Consider the following 20,714-nt stretch of genomic DNA (forward strand, 5'->3'; position numbering starts at 1 on the left):
CTTTAAAATTAGGGAAATGAGTCTGACACCTCAGGAAAAACAACTGACAGTATGCGTTATTCAAGCAAAATGCAAGGAGAATGTATTTCTTGCCGAAGATAAGATAGACGTTTATACATCATTCATATGCAGCTTCTGTATTTCTGCACAGCAGCGGAACTGAGAGCCCTTGGCAAGCACTCTAGGCGAGGTAGCTGCCCAGTAACTACGGCTTTGTACTGTGTGAGGCTGGGGAAGATCTTTGGGGAGAGACTTGGGCTCTCTGGTTCCTCACTCTCTAAAGCGGCCTGCCTAGAGCCCGGGCGTTAGTAAGGGGACGAATACCTCACCTTGATCTCTTCTGTAGAATTAGGGAATGTTAACGTGTAGATGCCATTCGTGGTGTGTCCTGATTTGAATACTTCAGCACAGTCTCTGAAGCTGATTTGTTCTTCTTTAGCAACAGTGGGGTCCTTAGCTGCTTTTAAAAAATAGTAAGGTGTTTAAATGGAGTTCATGAAAAGACAAACACTTGTTATTTCAAGACCCAATCATTTGGTGAGTTTTATTACTTTGGAAATCTTAAGTAAGCAAAAGGCTGTACCACTTTTTTAACGTTTCTAGAAAGTTTCCTTTCAGCCTGTTTTCTTCTTAATTCTCAAAAGATTAATACTTACTTTTTGGTCATTAATTCCATGTAATTAAAATACTTCAAATAATCCAAACTTCCTTTGCTGATCATCAATTACATGTAATGAAAGTACTTCACAATCACATAAATTAAATTATTACTTTTGAAGATCTTTCATCTTGAGTAGAATAGGGTAAACTTAGTATGGAAGAATTTAAAAAGAATGTCCCTAAACACTGTTATCTGTATCATGACCCTGTTGCCTGTCCCTTCAGGCCATTATCCCACTGAGGACATAGTGTGGTGCAGTGATACATCTCAGCTCACCACAACCTCCTCCTCCCAGGTTTAAGTGATTGTTTCTCCTACCTCAGCCTCCCAAGTAGCTGGGATTGCAGGTGCCCACCACCACGCCCAGCTAATTTTTGTATTTTTAGTAGAGACAGGGTTTCACCATGTTGGCCACGCTGGTCTCGAACTCCTGACCTCAAGTGATCTGCCTGCCTCAGCCTCCCAAAGTGCTGGAATTACAGGCGTGATCCACCACACCTGGCCCTTCCCTCCAATATATAAGAGACACTGCAAAGTAAAACAATAATAAGGAAGGCAAAATGTGCTTAAGAACCTGGCAAGATAAGGGAACTAGCATCTCTTAAGTGCCAGTTTATGCCACTCACTGAGAGTATTATCTCATTTAATCTTAATCACCATCCCATGGGTCTGATATTATTTTTCCCATGTAAAACCTAAATAAATTAATATCTGCTGTGGTTTAGTAATTTGCCCAGTCTCATCCTTCTAATTAATGATGGAACTAACTAAAAGTAGGCTCTTTACTGCCATGAATCAAAAGTATGTTTGGGGTGTTTGCTTCATAATAATTAGTATAACATATATTTCCCCTTCTCTTCTTCCTTCATTTTAATTGGTAGATATTTCATATGAAATATATGAGAAATAGTGCGTTTTCTGAAAGGTGAGAATTTTTTGGTCTTGAGAGTTTTACTGACTAACGGTTATTAACGCTGAAGAAAGCATGATATGTAAACTTACAGTTTGATGTGGACATCATAGTCAGTAAGTTATTAACTGTCTCCATGAGATCATGTTGCTGCTTTTGAAGAACTGAATTATTCACCGTGGCAGTCACTATTTTTTTTTCTAGTTCTTCAATGATGGAATTTTGCTTGGATACTAACACCTGTAGCTGATCTTTCTCTTCTTTTATTGACTGTAGTTGGATGATGTGCTTGTCTTCCATAGCTAGCACCTTCTTTTCTAGGAAACTTGTAAAGAAAAGAATTGTTAGTTAGTGAAGGCTATTCTAATGAAATATTTTATATTTATTGAATCTCTACTTCTCCAAGGCACTCTGTTAAGATATTGTAGTGGTTATAAAGTAATAAGATGTTACCAGAGCCCTAAGGAATCTCTGAAACTTGCTGAGAAGATTAGATATATAAATGTGTGTATATATGTAAACGTATAAGCATATATGTATGTACATGCAGACTTATGTATACACACAAGAAAAGGTACCCCATCTGGCCCAGGATAGGTGGGACATGGGTGTTACTTGTATTAGATGCTAAAGCACTCAGAAGAAGGGTGCTGCTCTTTCAAGCTTAGTGCTCATGAAGTGCTTTTTTGAGAAGGAAGAGTTTCAACTGGGCTGGACCTTTGGGTAGGATATTAGCTTTCTCCTAAACTATTTATATTTTAATATTAATCCTAATGATAATAATAGCACTTAATGCTATGTGAGAAATACTGCTTCATGGGGAGGTGAATACTTCTCCCAGACTCAAGTCCTGGCTTACCAGCCCTGCGACTTGGACCAGTTTACTTAGTCACCCTATGCATTAATGTCCTCACCTGTAAATTAGGATAATATTACCTAGGTCATGGTGTTGGTGTGAGGAACAAATGAGTTTTAAAATGTAAATGCTGGCCGGGCGCGGTGACTCACGCCTGTAATCCCAACACTTTGGGAGGCCGAGGCGGGTGGATCACGAGGTCAGGAAATCGAGACCATCCTGGCTAACACGGTGAAACCCCGTCTCCACTAAAAATACAAAAAATTCTCCGGGCGTGGTGGCGGGCACCTGTAGTCCCAGCTACTCCGGAGGCTGAGGCAGGAGAATGGCATGAACCCGGGAGGCGGAGCTTGCAGTGAGCCGAGATCGCGCCACTACACTCCAGCCTGGGTGACAGAGTGAGACTCAGTCTCAAAAAAAAAAAAAAAAAAGAAAAAAAAATGTAAATGCTTAGACTAGCGCCTGCCACACAGTAACACTCAATGAATGTTTGTTAACGTTAATATAGACATTATTATTCCCATTTCCAATGAGGAAATTGAAACTTAGGGACATTGAGGGCCGGGCTCAGTGGCTCACGCCTATAATCCCAGCACTTTGGAAGGCTGAGGCAGGTGGATCACTTGAGGCCAGGAGCTCGAGAGCAGGCTGGTCAACATGGTGAAACCCTGTCTCTACTAAAAATACAAAAATTAGCCAAGTGTGGTGGCACATGAATGTAATCCCAGCTACTCAGGAGGCTGAGGCAGGAGAACTGCTTGAACCCAGGAGGTGGAGGTTGCAGTGAGCTGAGATTATGCCATCGCACTCCAGCCTGGGCAACAGAGCGAGACATCATCTCAAAAAAAAAAAAAAGAAAAGAAATGTAGGAATAATGAATCACATAACTAAAGTCACACACAGCAGGTGGCAGGGGCAGAATCCAATCCCAGAACTTTCTGACTCTGAAATCTGCTTCTCTCCTTCTTTTAATGTGGCCCTGTTCCTTCTCTAAAAAATCTAACCAGCGCTATCGCATGTACTTAATACATAACAGTTAATATATGAGCCAGGCCCTTGAAAGGCTTTTTTTTTGTTTTTTTGAGAAGGAGTCTCGCTCTGTCACCCAGACTGGAGTGCAAGGGTGCCATCTCGGCTCACTGCAACCTCCCCCTCCCAGGTTCAAGCGATTCTCCTGCCTCAGTCTCCCGAGTAGCTGGGACTACAGGCGTGTGTCACCATGCCAGGCTAACTTTTTGTATTTTTAGTAGAGATGGGCTTTCACCGTGTTAGCCAGGATGGTCTCAATCTCCCGACCTCGTGATCCACCCACCTCTGCCTCCCAAAGTGCTGGGATTACAGGCATGAGCCACCACGCCTGGCCGAAAAGCTTTTTAAAAATTATTTAGAGAGCTGGTAAAATTATGCCATGTAAGTCCTAAGATATTTTATTAATGGTTATATAGTTTGTCTTTCTAATTTCAACTTATAAACATACGTTACTATAAATATGTTCAATGAAGAGCATACCACTTTTAAACTAAAAATAGTTCCTGTCCATTAAGCCAGAGAAAACAAATCTAAGAGAGTAGAGACTATGTATTTGAGAATGTTAACTGTTTCACAGGAACAAACTCAAAGACATGCACAGTCAAGGTACTTGGCAGGGTTTTTTTTTTGTTTTTTGTTTTTTGTTTTTTTTTGAGATGGAGTCTCGGAGTCTTGCACTGTTGCCTGGGCTGTTGTGCAGTGGCGCGATCTCAGCTCACTGCAACCTCCGCCTCCCGGGTTCAAGCAGTTCTCCTGCCTCAACCTCCTGTGTAGTGAGGATTACAGGCATGCCACCACGCCCAGCTAATTTTTTGTATTTTTAGTAGAGACGTGGTTTCATTATGTTGTCCAGGCTGGTCTCAAACTCCTGACTTCCTGATCCGTCTGCCTCGGCCTTCCAAAGTGCTGAGATTACAGGCATGAGCCACTGTGCCTGGCTGGCATTTTTTTTTTTTTTTAATAAGATACAAGAGGAAAATTGGATAGCCTGACACTACATTATTCAGCACCTTAAGAGGCTTTCTGTGATAACTGCAGGAAAAGCAGCAACTAAAGATGTTTAATATCTTCATTTTGTTTGTACAAAGCCAGTAAATAAAGCTTTCAAAATATAGACACTTTTAAAAATAGAAAAACAGTGACCAGATGTCAGATTCCTCTCTCTGACATTTTCCTTCCAATATAAAGTTTAGTACACGTGAATTTGCACATTGCCAAGTTTTGTTTTAAAGGAAGGGGACCTCATATTCCCTTTTTTGAGTCCTGTATAAGTCAGCTATCTTATTTAATAATGAAATATATCAGTGATGGTATCTTTATGTTTCAGAATTATTTTCTGTCTACTAACAAGTTACCACAGCTTCTGTTAATGTCACATTAGAAGCTGGTGAAATATTCTATACATTTCACTAGCTTTTCTGAGAGGGCATATGAAGAGCAGAGAAAAGTTATTTTCCCACCTGCTTGATAAAGAAACCTTGAACCGGCCATTTAACACTGCTGTGAATTATCTAAAGCCTCCTGAATCACTTTGCACTTACTTTCCTAGGAACCAAAAGCATGTGAAATTGACGTGCATGTTTCACTGAGTGATAGTTGGGTTCAGATCACGTCTTACCTAACGTTTATCTTTAACAGAGATGTATTGAACCCCTACCATGTACAAGGTGTTTTTTAGGGTTTTGGAGAAAAATCAAGAAATGAAAGCATCATGAACCCTAGTCTTAAGACTGCAGAAATTTAGATGTTTTGATGGTCTTCACATCATCAAGCTAAAAAGACAAGGCTGTGAATGTCTCCCTTGAGGAAAAACTACCCTTGTGGCCATGTAAGGTCTGTAAATAGAAGGTATCACAGGGAATGCATATGAAGGTCATGGTTTCACTGAAGAGAAAATGGAGACCCTGAGAAGTCACCTTTGGTGTCATGAGCACCTTCAGGCGAAAGGAAGGAGCCTTGGGCTGGGAATCCCACCTCTGCACATGGCTTCCTGTGTCACATGGGCAGCCATCTTGCTGTGGACCTCATGTGCATGTCTGTCTGGGTGAATATCTATCTAAATAAAGCTCTATGTAAAATGAAGGCATTCGATTAGATGACCTCTCGGGCCACTTTTAGTTCGAATGATCTGTAAATCCACCTTTTTTTGACAGTAACATTTTCTGAATCTTTAACCCTGCAAACAATATTAACCAGCCAAGGAACTGGCTACCCATTACATGTGTCGCCCATAAGCAATAACAATCAGTATTAATAATAATTATTAGATATGCAATTGTAGCTCTTAAATGTATTCCAGCTCCCTGATCATTGTAAATTAGTATGTAATTTTGGAGAGATGGGGTCTCTCTTTGTTGCCCAGGTTGGTATCAAACTCCTGGGCTCAAGCGATCCACCTGCCTCAGCCACCCAAATAGGAGGGATTACAGGTGTGTGCCACCACATCTGGCTAATTTTTTAATTTTTTGTAGAAATGAGTTCTCATTATGTTGCCCTGCCTAGACTCAAACTCCTCAAGAAATCCTATCACTCTGGCCTCCCAAAGTGCTGGGATTATAGGCATGAGCCACTGTGCCTGGCTTGAATCTGTTCTATAAAGAATGCAATTGCACTTTTGGGGAATTATAAAAGATTATTTAAAATGTGGTTTGTCCAGTGTGAAATACCATTTGCATATTTTTGTAATGATATTCTTGCAAATAAAATCATAGGCCAGTCAGAATTTAAGGTAGAAAACACAGCATGCAGAACTCATACACCTGTAAAATCATCAACACTATTTTCTTTTTTTATTATTTATAGCTGTTGATGAAAAAAACCTTTTTATTTCCTTTCATATCTGTGACAAAAAAAATATGATTTCTATAGCTGATGAGAAAAAGCTTATTCTTCTATAGGCATAGTTGAAAGCCAATATGATTTGACAAATATTTGCAAAGATGATATTTGGGGGACATAATTGACCCAAATTGGTAGTTTTAGCATTGTAGCATGCTAAATTTGAAACCCAAGTGGGGAAACAGTATTCAGTATTAGGGTGTGTTCTACAAACTGGACATATCCTAGGTTTGTCACGGACATCATTGTATAACAGGCAAGAGAAAAGTAATCTCCAGCTCCCATGTGTTCCGGGAATCACTGCAGCATTTTGAAGAGAACATTACTAAGTAAGACTATTTTAAGAAAATGATGCCAGGTACGGTGGCTCATGCCTGTAATCCCAGCACTTTAGGATGCTGCAGTGGACAGACAGCTTAAATTCAGGAGTTTGAGACCAGCCTGGGCAATATGGCAAAACCTCATCTCTACTAAAAAAAATAAATAAAAATAAAAAAATCAGCTGGGTGTGTGACACATGCCTGTAGTCCCAGCTACTCAGAGGCTGACATAGGAGAATCACCTGAGCCCAGGAGGTTGAGGATGCAGTAAGCTGAGATGGCACCACTGCACTCCAGCCAGGGCAACCAGAGTGAGACCCTGTCTCAAAAAAAAAAACACAGAAAAGAAAATGAAATTAGCAGGATTGTTATATCTCAATGATTGGTCTCAAATGTTCATTTACTATTTGTAGAGGAAAAATCTGAAACATGAAAGAAAAATATTTGAATTTTAAAAATCTATTTGCTTTTCAAAACCCTAAATCAATAATGACTTGGTATCCAAAGGACAGAAAGAATTATTTCAGCTTAGTTCTTGATTAACAGTAAAGAACAATTATTGAACAAGAAGTTTATCATTTTTGATTAGAAAAAAGAATTATTTAAATTGTCAAATAGGATATATTGTTATAGCCATGTTCCATGATGTATATACATGTCTTGATTAAAAACAAGGAAATGGGCACATCAGGTATGTGCATAAAATTATCCTCTTTTGTCTCAAGTGGAACAGACCTATGAAAACAGTCCCCACCTGTCACCTACAATTTTTTTTTCTATTGTTGATCTTGAGATTTTTCTGTATTTTATTTAAATATTAATATAATCATGTTTAATATTTTTGGTTTTACTTTATCGTGTGTTTGAAGAGGAAGCATTGGATCATAACAAGTGCATTGGCTTACAGTGTAAGTGTAGCTTTCATACTATAGACTATCTGCATTGAATGAAGCTAAGTCCCCAAGGGCAAAGGATCTTGGTCAAGTTAATACTGAAATAAAGTGCCTGGGCCAGTGGTTCTTTGACTCCACAACACTAGCTGTATTTTTAAAATAGATTAGCATGTGTAATACTGAGGCGGGGTTTGGAGGATTACTGTAGGAGGATCTTTAAGGGACCGGGGAATGAAAGGTAAAATTCAGGACTGTGTTAGGAGATCTGTGCCTGTGCAGGAATTTTCTCCAAGCCCTCTCCCTTCTCCTCCCTCATGAGGTTTCTGACGCTTACACTAGACATGAAGAAACTCACCATTCTGATAATTCATCATTTGAGACCGACTTTCTTATCTGAAAAGTGTGCAATCCTGAATTATAAATGTTTTAGTACTGTTATTACCTGTTCTTGTCTTGCAATTTGTTTATTTCACTGGTCTGGTCCAAAATCTGTTTTTCCAATTTGTTTGTCGAGAGGGAGTGTTCCAAGAGCTGAAGTTCAAGTCTCGTGGTCTGATTTAATACCTAAATGTAACAAAATGAAGTTCCTATTAATTATTTTTTAATTAGTTTAACTTTCTAACTTCCTTTTCATTAAAGTACCCAAGCTACAGGAAAACATAACAAAAACATTATTTATTAACCCAAGTATCTTATTTTGGCATATTTTTCATTTTCAGAAAAGGCTCAGTGTCTTAGATCACATCTGAGTGTGTTAAACCTTTTTGCTCTTTTCCCCATGTCTCTATTTTTTTTTTTTTTTTTTTTTTAAGATGGAGTCTTGCTCCATTGCTCAGGGTGGAGTGCAGTGGCATGATCTCGGCTCACTGCAACCTCCGCCTCCTGGGTTCAAGTGATTCTCCTGCCTCAGTCTCCCCAGTAGCTGGGATTACAGGTGCGTACCACCATACCCAGCTAATTTTTTATATTTTTGGTACAGATGGGGTTTCACCACGTTGGCCAGGCTGGTCTGGAACTCCTGACCTCAAGTGATTCACCCGCCTCGGCCTCCCAAAGTGCTGGGATTACAGGCATTAGCCACTGCACCCGGCCGTTACGTCTCTATTTTGGAAAGTGAGTAGTAGTTCTGGACAACGGGGTTTGTGTCAAATAATAAATGTTATTTTTCTAGTCTGCCATATTTTATTTCATACAATGAGACAAGTAGGAGTATAAAATGGTCATATTTCATAGGTCAAAAGTATTTTCCCTTTGCTGAAAACAAAATGCTATTCTCATATTTATTTGTCACTAGACAGATGGGAAGTCACATGCCTCCATTATATAAAAATATAGATAATTTTTAGCCTGGCATTTCCTCATTTGTCACCACTTGTTTCGACTTTTATTTCTTCTTGCCATTTCTCCTTCCTGTTTTAAAACTTGTTTGAACCAATCGAAGCCATATAGCGCGAGCGTGAAGCGGAGCCTCAGCCTTGCTGTGTGGGCCTTTGTGACCTACTGTGTGGCATGAGCAGTGCCGCTCTCCCGTGGATTCTCTAGCGCCTGGCTGTCGTTCAGCAGGAAGAATCGATTACTCACTTCCTCCACGTCATGCTTATTCAGGATGTGATATCACATGCAAATGTCAGTCAGCATTGTTGCCAAGGAACCGGGGACCTTGAAAGAATCATTGTTTGCTGGTGTCTTTATGGCATTTGCAGGAGCCTTGGCTGGTCCACAGCATGGGTTTCAGGGATGGTCTTATCCTTAGAGCTGGTTTAGTTCTTATCACAAAAAGTCTTCTGTGAGAATAAAGTCCTTGGCCAACATAAGGTTTTGTTTGGGTTTTAATATTAACACCTGGAATATAGATTTGGCCTACGTCGTCTTTGAGTCCAAACATTCTATGTTGGTTATTTCTAAAAGGAACTGGGAAATTGTGTCTGCTACTTAATTCATAAGGGTTATAAAATGACTAACATTTGGTGGGGAGGCAGGGAAGGATGGCATATAAGTCGTGATTGGCACAATAGTAATTGTAACCGTTTTTCACATCACTTTTCTGGGGAGCATCAAACCACCGGACCAGCCTGAAGGCCTCCATCTGCAGGGGACTGTAAATTACCCAGGCCAGGTAATGATCTGTCATTCCCTTTAAGATATGAGACCTCCAGCCACCCATTGTTGCTCAATTTGATCGTCTGTCATTCTGACAGGCCTGGAGAATCTTGCTTCTAATCAGAAATTTTCATATTTGAATTTAAGTCTATTTCACAAAATCAGTAACTGCTCAGCAAATGCCTTCAAACAGAGTGGGTACATAATTCAGTCTCTTTGTGGACTTCCTTAAGCTCAGCCATTTTTCTTTTTTTTTTTTTTTGAGACAGGGTCTCACTCTGTTGCCCAGGCTGTAGTGCGGTGGCACCATATCGATTCACTACAGACTCTGCCTCCCAGGCTTAAGCACTTCTTGTAACCTCACTAAGCCTCCCAAGTAACTGGGTCTACAAGTGCACACAAGCACGCCCGGCTAATTTTTTTTTTCTTTTTTTTTTTTTTTTTGGTAGAGATGGGGTTTCAGCATGTTGCTCAAGCTGGTCTCAAACTCCTGAGCTCAAGCGATCCACACACCTTGGCCTCTCAAAGTGCTAGGATTATAGATCTGAGCAAGCTGGCTCAGCCATTTTCATGTGTTCAGTTGGGCTTTACATGGAAAAACTGTTTACTTTCCATCTGTTTTCTTATTTTCCTGTTATCCTGGATAACATGATATCTAGTTTCACAATAGGCATTTTTTTTTAAACCATATGACCCAACACAAGTACATTAAATGCTATGAAGTCTCTGACCTCTATAGGATGTAGCAAGGTTTGCATTGCTGCTCTGTCCTAACACTTTTTCATTACTATTATTATTTTTTATTTTTTTAAATTTTTGCCAAGCTCCCATGCTTGGATCTAACTATTATTTTAAAATATAAGAAATGTTATATTTTTAAAATGCTTATGGGACATTTTTTGGATGAGCTACTAAATTACCCATCAGTCTTACTATCAAAAGGTGGGGCATGTGACTTAATCATTACTAATTGATTTTAATAGGTTGGTGCAATTTTGCCATTGAAAGTAATGGTGGCCAGGCACGGTGGCTCATGCCTGTAATCCCAGCACTTTGGGAGGCTAAGGCAGGTGGATCACCTGAGGTCAGGAGTTCGAGACCAGCCTGGCCAACATGGTGAAACCCTGTCTCTACTAAAAATACAGAAAATTAGCCAGGTGTGGTAGCTGCACCTGTAATCTCAGCTACACGGGAGGCTGAGGCACGAGAATCGCTTGAATCTGGGAGATGGAGTTTGCAGTGAGTTGAGATCGCACCATTGCACTCCAACCTGGGCAACACAGTGAGACTCTGTCTCAAAAAAAAAAAAAAAAAGTAATGGCAAAAACTGCAGTTACTTTTGGTCCAACCTAATAATAATTGACTGTAGATATATATTGATATATTGACTTTTAAATCTTTAGTTTTTATTACTTCCTAGGATTTAAATTTTTAGTACCTTATGATCCATTATGTGAAATATGTATGTATGTTTTTCCTGAACTGTTCTGATATTGTGGAAAGACCTGGTAATCAAGTAATTTGTTATTCTATTCTCTTAACTGAAAGTCTTTTGTTTGTCTATCATTTCACTACTGTTTTAACTCATCCAATCATTTTTAGGAAGACAATGAAAGAACAGCTGTGCCCTTCTAGAATGAGTCTTACGAGAGTGGCAGGGCTTATGGCATGTCCCCTCTCACGTCCTCTCCTGGCTGACGTCTAGCATTTCTTGATCCTTTTAGCTGAAGTAGCATTTAGGAATAATATGAAGTGGGGATTGTTTCACTTAAATCTGCTCTTTTTTTTAAAAGCATTCCTTATAGCCCAGAGTAAGAAGGCACTGACTTCAAAAGCATGTAAAGAAGCCAGGATGAGGAGTCAGAAAGCGGGCTTGGCCGCTGAGACTCACGACCACGGCCTTGAGCCTGGAGTGTCTGCATTTGTACTGCTAATAGCAGCTTTTCCCTTTCCCACCCAGGCCGTTTGCTGGGTCTCATGTTCTGCATCGTTTAGTGTGACTCTGGGTGAATTTTCTTCTTTTGAAAATTTCCTATTTTGCTGTTATTGTACTAGTTTCTTTCTTTCTTTCTTTTTTTTTTTTTTTGAGTTGAAGTCTCACTCTGTTGCCCAGGCTGGAGTGCAGTGGCACGCGATCTCAACTCACTGCAGCCTCTGCCTCCTGGGTTGAAGCAATTCTCCTGCCTCAGCCTCCCAAGTAGCTGGGATTGCGGATGCCCGCCACCACGCCTGGCTAATTTTTTTGTATTTTTTAGTAGAGACGGGTTTTCGCCATGTTGGCCAGGCTGGTCTCGAACTCCTGACCTCAGGTGATCCACCCATCTCGGCCTCCCAAAGTGCTGGGATTACAGGTGTGAGCTACTGTGCCTGGCCACTAGTTTACTATTTCAGTCTTCTTTCTGTTATTATTAATCACTAAATCATAGAATCTCACAGTGGAAAGAGAACTTAGCAATCACTTGTCTGGCCCAACCCTTTATCTTATTTGAGGCCCAGAAAAGGTGAGTGCCTCATTCTGATGCATTTATTTGGTTAGTGGCGGACCTGGAGCCATGGCAGCGCTCAGGGCTCTTGCTCGGGCGTGCACCATCTTTTATGTGGCCGGACGCTTCTCACTGTCCCACTTGTCTCCTTCTCCATAAACTCCTTCCGCAGGCTGTGTTAGCGGTTGAGATTCAGGTTTTATCTTAACTCAAGAGTTAGATTTAAGGCCAGAGTTTCTAGCTCTCTGCCTCAGTGCTTTTCATTTCTCGAATGTTCAAAGACTTTAGGACTTAGAAATGGAAAATGATCCCCAGAGTCCAGAAAGCACCAGGAAGACAGAGGGAGTATTCATCTTGTAGTGGTCAGGGATACGTGGCATGGAAATGACTCAGATGTCTTCAGTAGATAGAACACATGAAATTTAACCTCAGTTTTAAAAACAAAAACAGATTTACTGATTTTAAATTCATAAGCAGCCATACATCCTTAATTGCTTATCAGTTCTTTCCTTTTCTCCTGTGGTAGTGCTTTCTTTAGTTTCTCATGCCTTCATTGAGGAAGCTCCTGATGTGACTGAATGCTAGTCTCTAGCTGTGGGGACACCGTGTGCTTTATGTGGCATTACTTACTTGGGCTTCCACATCAGTTAACTTCCGCGTTTGCTCCGCTGTTTGGTTCAGCAGGTTTGTCCCTATTTCTATCATCACAGCCGTCTGGTTCTGTACTGCATTCTGCTGTATCTCTACCATTTCTTTTTTCATGTTGTCCTGGATATAATTCTCAAGCTAGAAAAGAACAGTGTTAGAAGGCAGTCATTAGTCAAATGACCGGAAACCTGATTCCTAAATGTTTGTCATCTCCTCTCTATCTTTAAAAAAAAAAAAAAAAAATCTATTAAAAGACTTGTACCTTGCCTTCCTTTTGGAATCTTACTATTTTTTTTATCATTAGCAGGAAAATACGGTGTGATTTTATTTTTATGCAAAATCTGGCAACTTAGTCACATCATGTAAAGCAGGGAGACAAGCTACTGGTTGCTTCTGTGTTCCTCTAGAAGTCCACGTCGTGGCGGGCCACAGAGGGTGGCGAGGGCAGCCTCAGGGACTGCTGGGTGCTGCCACCGTGGGGTTGTGTCTGTCCTACCCAGCTGCAACTCTGACCATGCAGTGCAGGAAATGATAATTTGATACAAAGAAGCATCACTATTTCTCTCACATTCTAGACTTTTGGTTTCTCCACATAGACTTGAGAAGACACTCTAAGACAACGTATAAGGAGAGGAGCACCCTTTTGATTTTCCTCTTAACCTACAGAATCACCACTCAGTTCCACATTCTGTGGGGTCTTCCCCACATTCCTCCATATTGAGTTCATTCGACCTATTAAATTTTTCCTAACATGTATGCATTTTTCACAATTTTGTCATTTCATGTATCAAGCAAACTTTTAATCCCACCTTGGTCCATTTATCACCTAACGTGCCATGGGCTGGTTCTTCTCTCTCTCAGTTACTAAAGATGATGATCATGCCTCATGCCGACTAATTTTAGCATTAACTGAAGCACAAGAGAAGGAAGAAGCTCATTTCACTGCCATTGGTATAGCTATCCCTGTCTATGGCAGTAAAACTATATGATTATGTGTAACTGCAAGACAGCTCGGTACGTGGGAAGAGCCTTTGGGCTTGGAGCCAAGGAAGCCTGCCCTCTGCTTTATAGCCTTGGTTCTAGGAAAGTTGCTTAACCTTTTGGGACCCTAGTTTCCTCATATGTAAAACAGGGTTTCTGGTTGGTCAGAGGAGTGTCTTAAAGAGGAGTTAAGCTATGTTTTTAAAGTCATTGTGTATGCGTAACTCCAGATACTTAGCATTTAATTTCTTTTCTTCTTCTTCTTCTTTTTTTTAATAATCTAATGATGGGAACCATTATTCCATTCACTGGTCCAAAGTATAAGCTCGTGAGTGCAGAAACCATGTTTTCTTCCTTTTCACACAGTGTAACAAACATTTTTTATTACACTGAATAATTGAAAGATGATTTTAAAACTGATTCTGGTGCCTTCCTTTAAAAACTTGAAATTCTTTATAGAGAAACCATTCGTGGAGTCAGTCACCAAACATGATTTCCCCCAAAATGTTAACCACTAAATAATTCTGTGCTTTCTGTCTTTAAGAGTAGGAAAATAGGGTGGGAAGGGTAGAGTTTCTCTCTTAGAGCTTCTTTGTTGATGCATTTCATAGATTGTGTCTTGTGACTGGTATCAGATGGTTTTAGGATTAGGCTGGAACTATAAGTTTACTGTTTCCGATGCCCCCTCGCCATCGACTCTGCCGCACTTCTCTGAGCTCCCAGCTCCCTGCATGCCCCTCAGCCTGGTCACTAAGGCTGCCTCCCTGGCAGTCGTTCTCCCGTGGATATTGGATGGGTCAGATGAGCAGGATGCATGAGAGGCACAGTCAGCCCTCCATCTGCGGCCTCCACATCTACGAGTTCAACCACACCATCAATATATTTAAAAAAAAAAATAACAATACAACAATAAAAAACAAAAATTGCAAAGCAATACAGTATAGCAACTATTTCCATGGCATTGACGTTGTGTTAGGTATTCTAAGTAACCTCGAGATGATTTAGAGTATACGAGAGGATGTGCATAGGTTATATGCAGATCTACCCTGTTTTACGGAAGAGGCTTGAGCATCGTGGAGTTTGGTATTCTCGGGGATCTTGGAATCAGTCCCCTACAGATATCAAGGGACAGTTGTACTAGAGCTCCAAGCATGTGTAAAATCATTTTGTTGAAATGTTACTCAAGCCATCCACCCGCCTCAGCCTCCCAAAGTGCTGGGACCACGAGTGTGAGCCACCACGTCTGGCTGAAGCCTTTACTTTTCCATATGAATCAAAACAGAGTAGACCACTATTAAAAAAAATTAAAAAATTAAAAAATAAAAAATCAGTCACTGATACCCGGCAGGCCAGCAACCATCTCTATTATAGGCTTCATAAAATGTGAAGACTCTGAAATCTTATTAACCCTTTCTCAGAGCTAGCTCAGGCTTTTTAGTGTGTGTGATCTTTCTTAATTCATTCTTTCTCCTTCCTCCCCTGCCTTTATAAAACTGTAACTTTTGTGATTGAAATAAACTATTTAAAGGAAGCCATAAATAGCAGTTCGTAATTGTCCCCTCTGCTCATCCCCATGGGAGTAATGGAATTTTTGAGGTTGCAGTTAAAGCTGTGTGTCACCCAGAGGCACTGTCTTAGTTACTCCTCACACCACCCCAGCCAAGATAATATTTAACAAGTTTCATTCTGGGAGGCTTGGAACTATAGAGATAGACTCCAGCTGGAGTTTAGTTTAAGCCCATACTCAGAAATAATAATTTACAAAGTGGTATAAATAAAAAGTCTTAACCTCCTTCTTGATTTCAGTACTTAAGAGCTAAATAAAAATTATTGTATTTTGTCACTCTAAATCATACAACCAGAGAGGGAAAATGAATCCTCTAATACTGCCTTCCCCCATTTCTAGAGCTACTGAGTCAGATGTGTTTGCAACTCTCCAGAGATATGAGAGGATTGTTTATAATTGAAAACTTAAAGTCAAATTCCAATTTGAAATTAAACTTAGGAACTTTGAAAGACATATACAGGCCCAATTTTAAAAAATAAAATTTCTTAACCTGCCATATTGTTTTCTAAACATAAAAACAATAGAATGCAAGATCCTTTTTAAATTGCTACTTTTTAGCTATTCAGGATGACTAAGTGTAGGTTCACAGTGGGTGAGATAATGTGTGCCTATTTATGTTAATCTTACATAAAAGCAAATTACAAATACACACGATGTGTGTATATACAGATAGGTATATAGCATATATGTATATAGTGTCTATAAATATATACAGCTCTTGAAGCGTGTATCATTTAAATAAAAGAAAATTCTGTATGATACTGACTGCACTGCTAATTAATTGAAGTCTTTGGGAGAAGAATGGAACAGAAACAAAAATATCCAGTAGTAGATATTTTGTGTTGATTTAAAAAGATATTTGAGCCAGTCGTGATGGCTCATGCCTGTAATCCCAGCACTTTGGGAGGCCGAGGCAGGAGGATTGCTTGCTCTCAGGAGTTTGAGACCAGGCTGAGTAACATGGTGAAACCCATCTCTACAAAAAATACAAAAAAAGAAATTAGGTTGGCGTGGTGGTGCGTGCCTGTAGTCTCAGGTAGTGGGGAGGCTGAGGTGGGAGGACTGCTTGAGCCCAGGAGATCAAGGCTGCAGTGAGCCATGATCGTGCCACTGCACTGCAGCTTGGGCGACAGAGTGAGACCTTGTCTCAAAAAATAAAAAATAAAATTAAAAATAAAAATACTTATGTTCTTACTCTTGATGTCATTAAATTAAGGTTTTAAGAGAAATATATGATGTGACAGTCAGGTACTCTTTAAAAACAAGGAAGAATACTGTATATTTAGCCCCAGAAACACTAGCAACAGGAACAGCCACAGTAACGGTAGATAGTGTTTCTTGGTTGCCGGCACTGTCTGTGCTGTACGGGAATCGCTGTCTCGGGATTCCAGGTGCCTCGCAGCAGCACAGGTGGATGCAGTGCTGAGCCCTGGAATGACCCTCAGCAAAATGTTAGTTCAACCCAGGGCCGCTTCATACTTTTCCAGCCTTTTAAGAGCCAAAAGTGATATATCTCAAAATTGGCTTGAGTATGCCTTCCAATTCCAGGCTTCACAGTGCCTTAAGAAAACAGACAGACCACCCACCCCTCAGTGGAGGGCCATTTTTACCACCAGAAAAGCCCAGAATTAGAGATGACCAATGCCAATTCTATCTTCTGGGAGCATCCTGAGAAAAGAATCTGTGTTTTCTTCCAAAGATTAGTAGTAATTTTTAGAGATACAGAAAGACTATGGATGTCCATCATATAGTATAAAAGTGAACATTTCCAAATAAAGATCTCCAATTTAATGTAGCCTTTCCATAAATCACCACATATCAAGGATAATGAGAACAAACCTAGAAACAAAGCCATCTGGCTCATCCACGTGGATAGGCGGACCTTGAAATTTCCCTGTCTCTTGACCTTGATGAATTAGTTATTTTCTAGTTTATTGTCCTAGAATGTCTTTCTGTTTAGTATCTGTCTTATTTTTACTGGCTGTGACTGAAACCCAGAAATATAGAAACCTGCCCAGAAATATGAAATTCCATTCTAAGTGTAAGGAAGTCTTAGTACAAGAAAAAAAAAAAAAAAAAACCAACCCAGTAAATAAGCCATCCTCCACTGGCAGCACCAAACTCCACTTGCCTTTGGAGAATGTTTCCCATCCCTGTCATCTGCACCGAACTGCTCTCATCAAAACAGTTCCAAGATACTTGAACCTCCCGTGGGAGGGGACCCAGCTCTTTCCAATTTCACATGCATAGCATGTGAAACATATTCATGTTTTGCAGGAATGTTTGCCATCGCCTTCATATCTGAAGAGGATTATGCCATGAGCGTGATCTGTGGGCACACGTGTCTGAATAGGTCCCGCTGTATATGTGTGCAAGGACGGTGTGTGTTCATTTTGTCCTCTTCTTGATGGTTGACACACTCGGCAAAGTGTGGGACCTTGTGCTTTTCTTCCTTTCTCAGAACTCAAGTGAGTTATGCAAGTTTAACACTGAGGGCCACAGCAGTCCTTCTAGCTGCATGGTTTGCTGCTCAGTGTTATTTGATTTGCTAAAAGAGTTGCGCCCCAGACATAGTCTTTAAAACTTGGCAACACATCGAAGCTCAAGCAACCAGAATGAAATATTTTAACGCAACATATATATATATATATGTTTACACTAATATATATATATTTTAGTGCAAAATATGTTCTGAAGTTTTTTATTACTCCCACAACGTTTTGAATGATCAAATTTGACAGGAAAAATAGGTCCATTTGTGAGGCAACTGTGGCAGATTGATTACACATTTAAAAGTTTATCTGGCTATCTTCCTTCTCACCAAGATTGTCATCATTATTTTTTATACCAAAAGAAAAGAAATCTTGAAATTGGCTCAGTAAAGGAAAACATAGATAATATATGAAAACTATCCCCAACTTGGAGATTCTGATGTTGATTTCTCACCAACTGTAGATGCTGGTTGAGAGATCGTTTCTATTTAAATAAAATTCAAGGTCCTTAGACCTTTTTATTAATTAGTTTTTGTCCATCTGAGTGACCTAAGGTGGCCAAAAACTAATTAATTACAGGGTCTAAGGACCTTGAATTTTCTAGTAAATTAACAAATAATTTGAGATTTCCTTGGAAGCATTTTACTGTTGCCCATTTCAATTTAGAAATAGGATTTTGTAACCATCTGTCACACACACATACACATTTTTCTATCCCAATGATCCATCTATCTTCCCACCCAGCCCTTCCATTTTTCTAGTAAACCCTTGTATTTTTCTAGTAAATTCACAAATAATTTGAGATTTCCTTGGAAACATTTTACTGTTGCCCACTTCTATTTAGAAGTAAGATATTGCAGCCACCTGTCTTACACACACACATACACGCTTTCTATCCCCCATGATCCCATCTTCCCACCCAGGGTCCACTGTCCCCTCTCTCTCGCTGGCCATGCATCCCCCAGCTGCTCTCCTTTCATCCCACTGTCAGAATGAGGAAGCCACATGCAAAGCTGGTGACCGCAGCTCACTTTCTTCACTTGCAGGTTTGCCTGAGGATAAGGTCCAGATTCCTTCTTTTTAAGACACACACCGCTTCCTGACTGGCGCCCCTGATCTTGTGGGCCTCAGACCTGGGCGCGCACGGTCCTTGGCTGTCCCAGCTGCCCAGCGGCCTCATACCACTGCCGCCTTTGTATCTCCTCCTTGAGTCTTCTCTTCCTCCTCAGGTCCTACCATCCCCCATTGTATGCCCTCAGCAAAGATACTCATTTTGTGTTTCATTTTGATATCAAAACCATTTTGTATTTGTGTCGTTTCGTTTTAAATCTCCACAGACAATAGGTTAATGTTCTTGCTTGCTTGATGAAGAGTGAATAGAATCCTGAAACTCTGCAACCATTCTACATATACACCCTAGTAACAACAAGCAAAACATCCGCTCTTACAATTAGTTTGAAAACTTGAGTGTAAGATTATTAAATCCAGGGATATTCTGTTTGGGAGGCTTTTGACCTAATGTTCTTGGTTCCCTGTCATGAGGAAACTCTGAAACATCATTTGAGGTCTCCAGACAGAAAAGTGGCAAAACTGGGCTCTCCTCCCCCTCCTTTTAGAGTTGGGCTTTTGTGTGTGTGTTTTTATTCTGGAGATTTTGCTGCCTAAGCAGCTGTGTACTCAGCAGTACTTCATGGCAGAGGCTGAGTCTAAAGAGGGAAAGGCTGGGAGATGCAGGTTTTGGGCAGCACTTTGTCCTCCTAAAACCCTCGCCAGAGCCTGGGGGCAGGCACAGTACCCACAGTGAGAGGTGATGTTCACATGCCCTGTGACGTGGGAAGCAAGTTTTCTCCGTATATTGATGCCAGACTTGAATTTCTAGAACCTAGAAAAGCCCATGCCAAAGCTACTTGCCATCTGTTGACTGTTTTTATAGTCTTGGCCTTTTCTTCACGTTCATTGTAAGGCCCTAGAAATTGAGGCAAAAGCTAAAGGCCGAGGGAGGGAAGCCTGGCCTCTGGTGCCAATTTCCTGGTGGGTCTTGTGGCTTCTCTTAGGGAGCACACTTGCCTTCACCTGCCCTGACCACATGGACACCTGCCCACATAGGGTCTTTTAAGCACTTCCTGAAATGGATCTATTCTGATCTAGCCTTTTTGCTTTATTCTATTCGTAATTTTTTGTTGTCTTTTTTTGAGACGGACTCTCGCTCTGTCGCTCAGGCTGGAGTGCAGTGGCGCGATCTTGGCTCACTGCAACCTCTGCCTTCCTGGTTCAAACGATTCTCCTGCCTCAGCTTCCCAAGTAGCTGGGGTTACAGGCGCACACCACCATGCCTGGCTAATTTTTGTATTTTTAATAGACATGGGGCTTCGCCATGTTGGCCAGGCTGGTCTGAAACTCCTGACCTCAGGCGATCTGCGTACCTTGGCCTCCCAAAGTGCTGGGATTACAGGTGTGAGCCACCGTGCCCAGCCATTTAATAATTTATGAGTGACTTTCTGACACTTTATCTAGATAACCAACCCCTTTCCTACTTTTGCTAGTATAGGAGACTGAAAGTTCACTTTTGGCCACTATAAACTCCAAGATGTAGTAGGAAATAAGTTTGCGGGCCTCAGCTGGTGGCATTCTAACATTAATAGTCCATGCCTCTCCTCCCGTGGACAGATACACCCTACAATAATTTGAGTGTACCAGTGTGTCTGTGCTCTGGCAAATCCTATCTGCTTTGCTCTTCTGTGAGTGCAGCTGCATATTCTTTGCATTAATTTTTTTCACATATATTTGAAGATGTTTTTCCACATATATTCATATCACTTTACCTGTTTGTGTGTTTCCCTCACCACTACTCCAAAATTTGAGAAAGAAATGTGCTTTTCCCTTCGAAATGTTCCAGTTATTTTCTACTGATAGAGTGGCTGTTTCTCATCACTAGC

The 20,714-nt window shown here is 40.6% G+C and overlaps 2 protein-coding genes across 8 annotated transcripts in view; one reads left to right on the forward strand and one right to left on the reverse strand.

The window, feature by feature from the left end:
• MCPH1 (microcephalin 1) overlaps window positions 1–20,714 on the forward strand; it is a 237,460-nt gene that overhangs the window by 112,334 nt on the left and 104,412 nt on the right. The gene's annotated exons all lie outside the window — the stretch shown is intronic.
• ANGPT2 (angiopoietin 2) overlaps window positions 1–20,714 on the reverse strand; it is a 63,945-nt gene that overhangs the window by 18,965 nt on the left and 24,266 nt on the right. Inside the window, exons 2-5 of one of the 2 annotated variants that reach the window (XM_002818775.5) lie at window positions 12,721–12,876; window positions 7,950–8,071; window positions 1,664–1,896; window positions 330–457 (exon numbers count right to left, since the gene is read on the reverse strand). In XM_002818775.5, the coding sequence (XP_002818821.1) occupies window positions 330–457; window positions 1,664–1,896; window positions 7,950–8,071; window positions 12,721–12,876 (639 nt within the window). Of the gene's footprint in view, window positions 1–329; window positions 461–1,663; window positions 1,897–7,949; window positions 8,072–12,720; window positions 12,877–20,714 lie in introns of both variants that reach the window. The other variant, XM_009243516.4, reaches the window with a different exon arrangement.

Source organism: Pongo abelii, chromosome 7, assembly GCF_028885655.2.
Source record: "Pongo abelii isolate AG06213 chromosome 7, NHGRI_mPonAbe1-v2.0_pri, whole genome shotgun sequence".
Taxonomy (NCBI): domain Eukaryota; kingdom Metazoa; phylum Chordata; class Mammalia; order Primates; family Hominidae; genus Pongo; species Pongo abelii.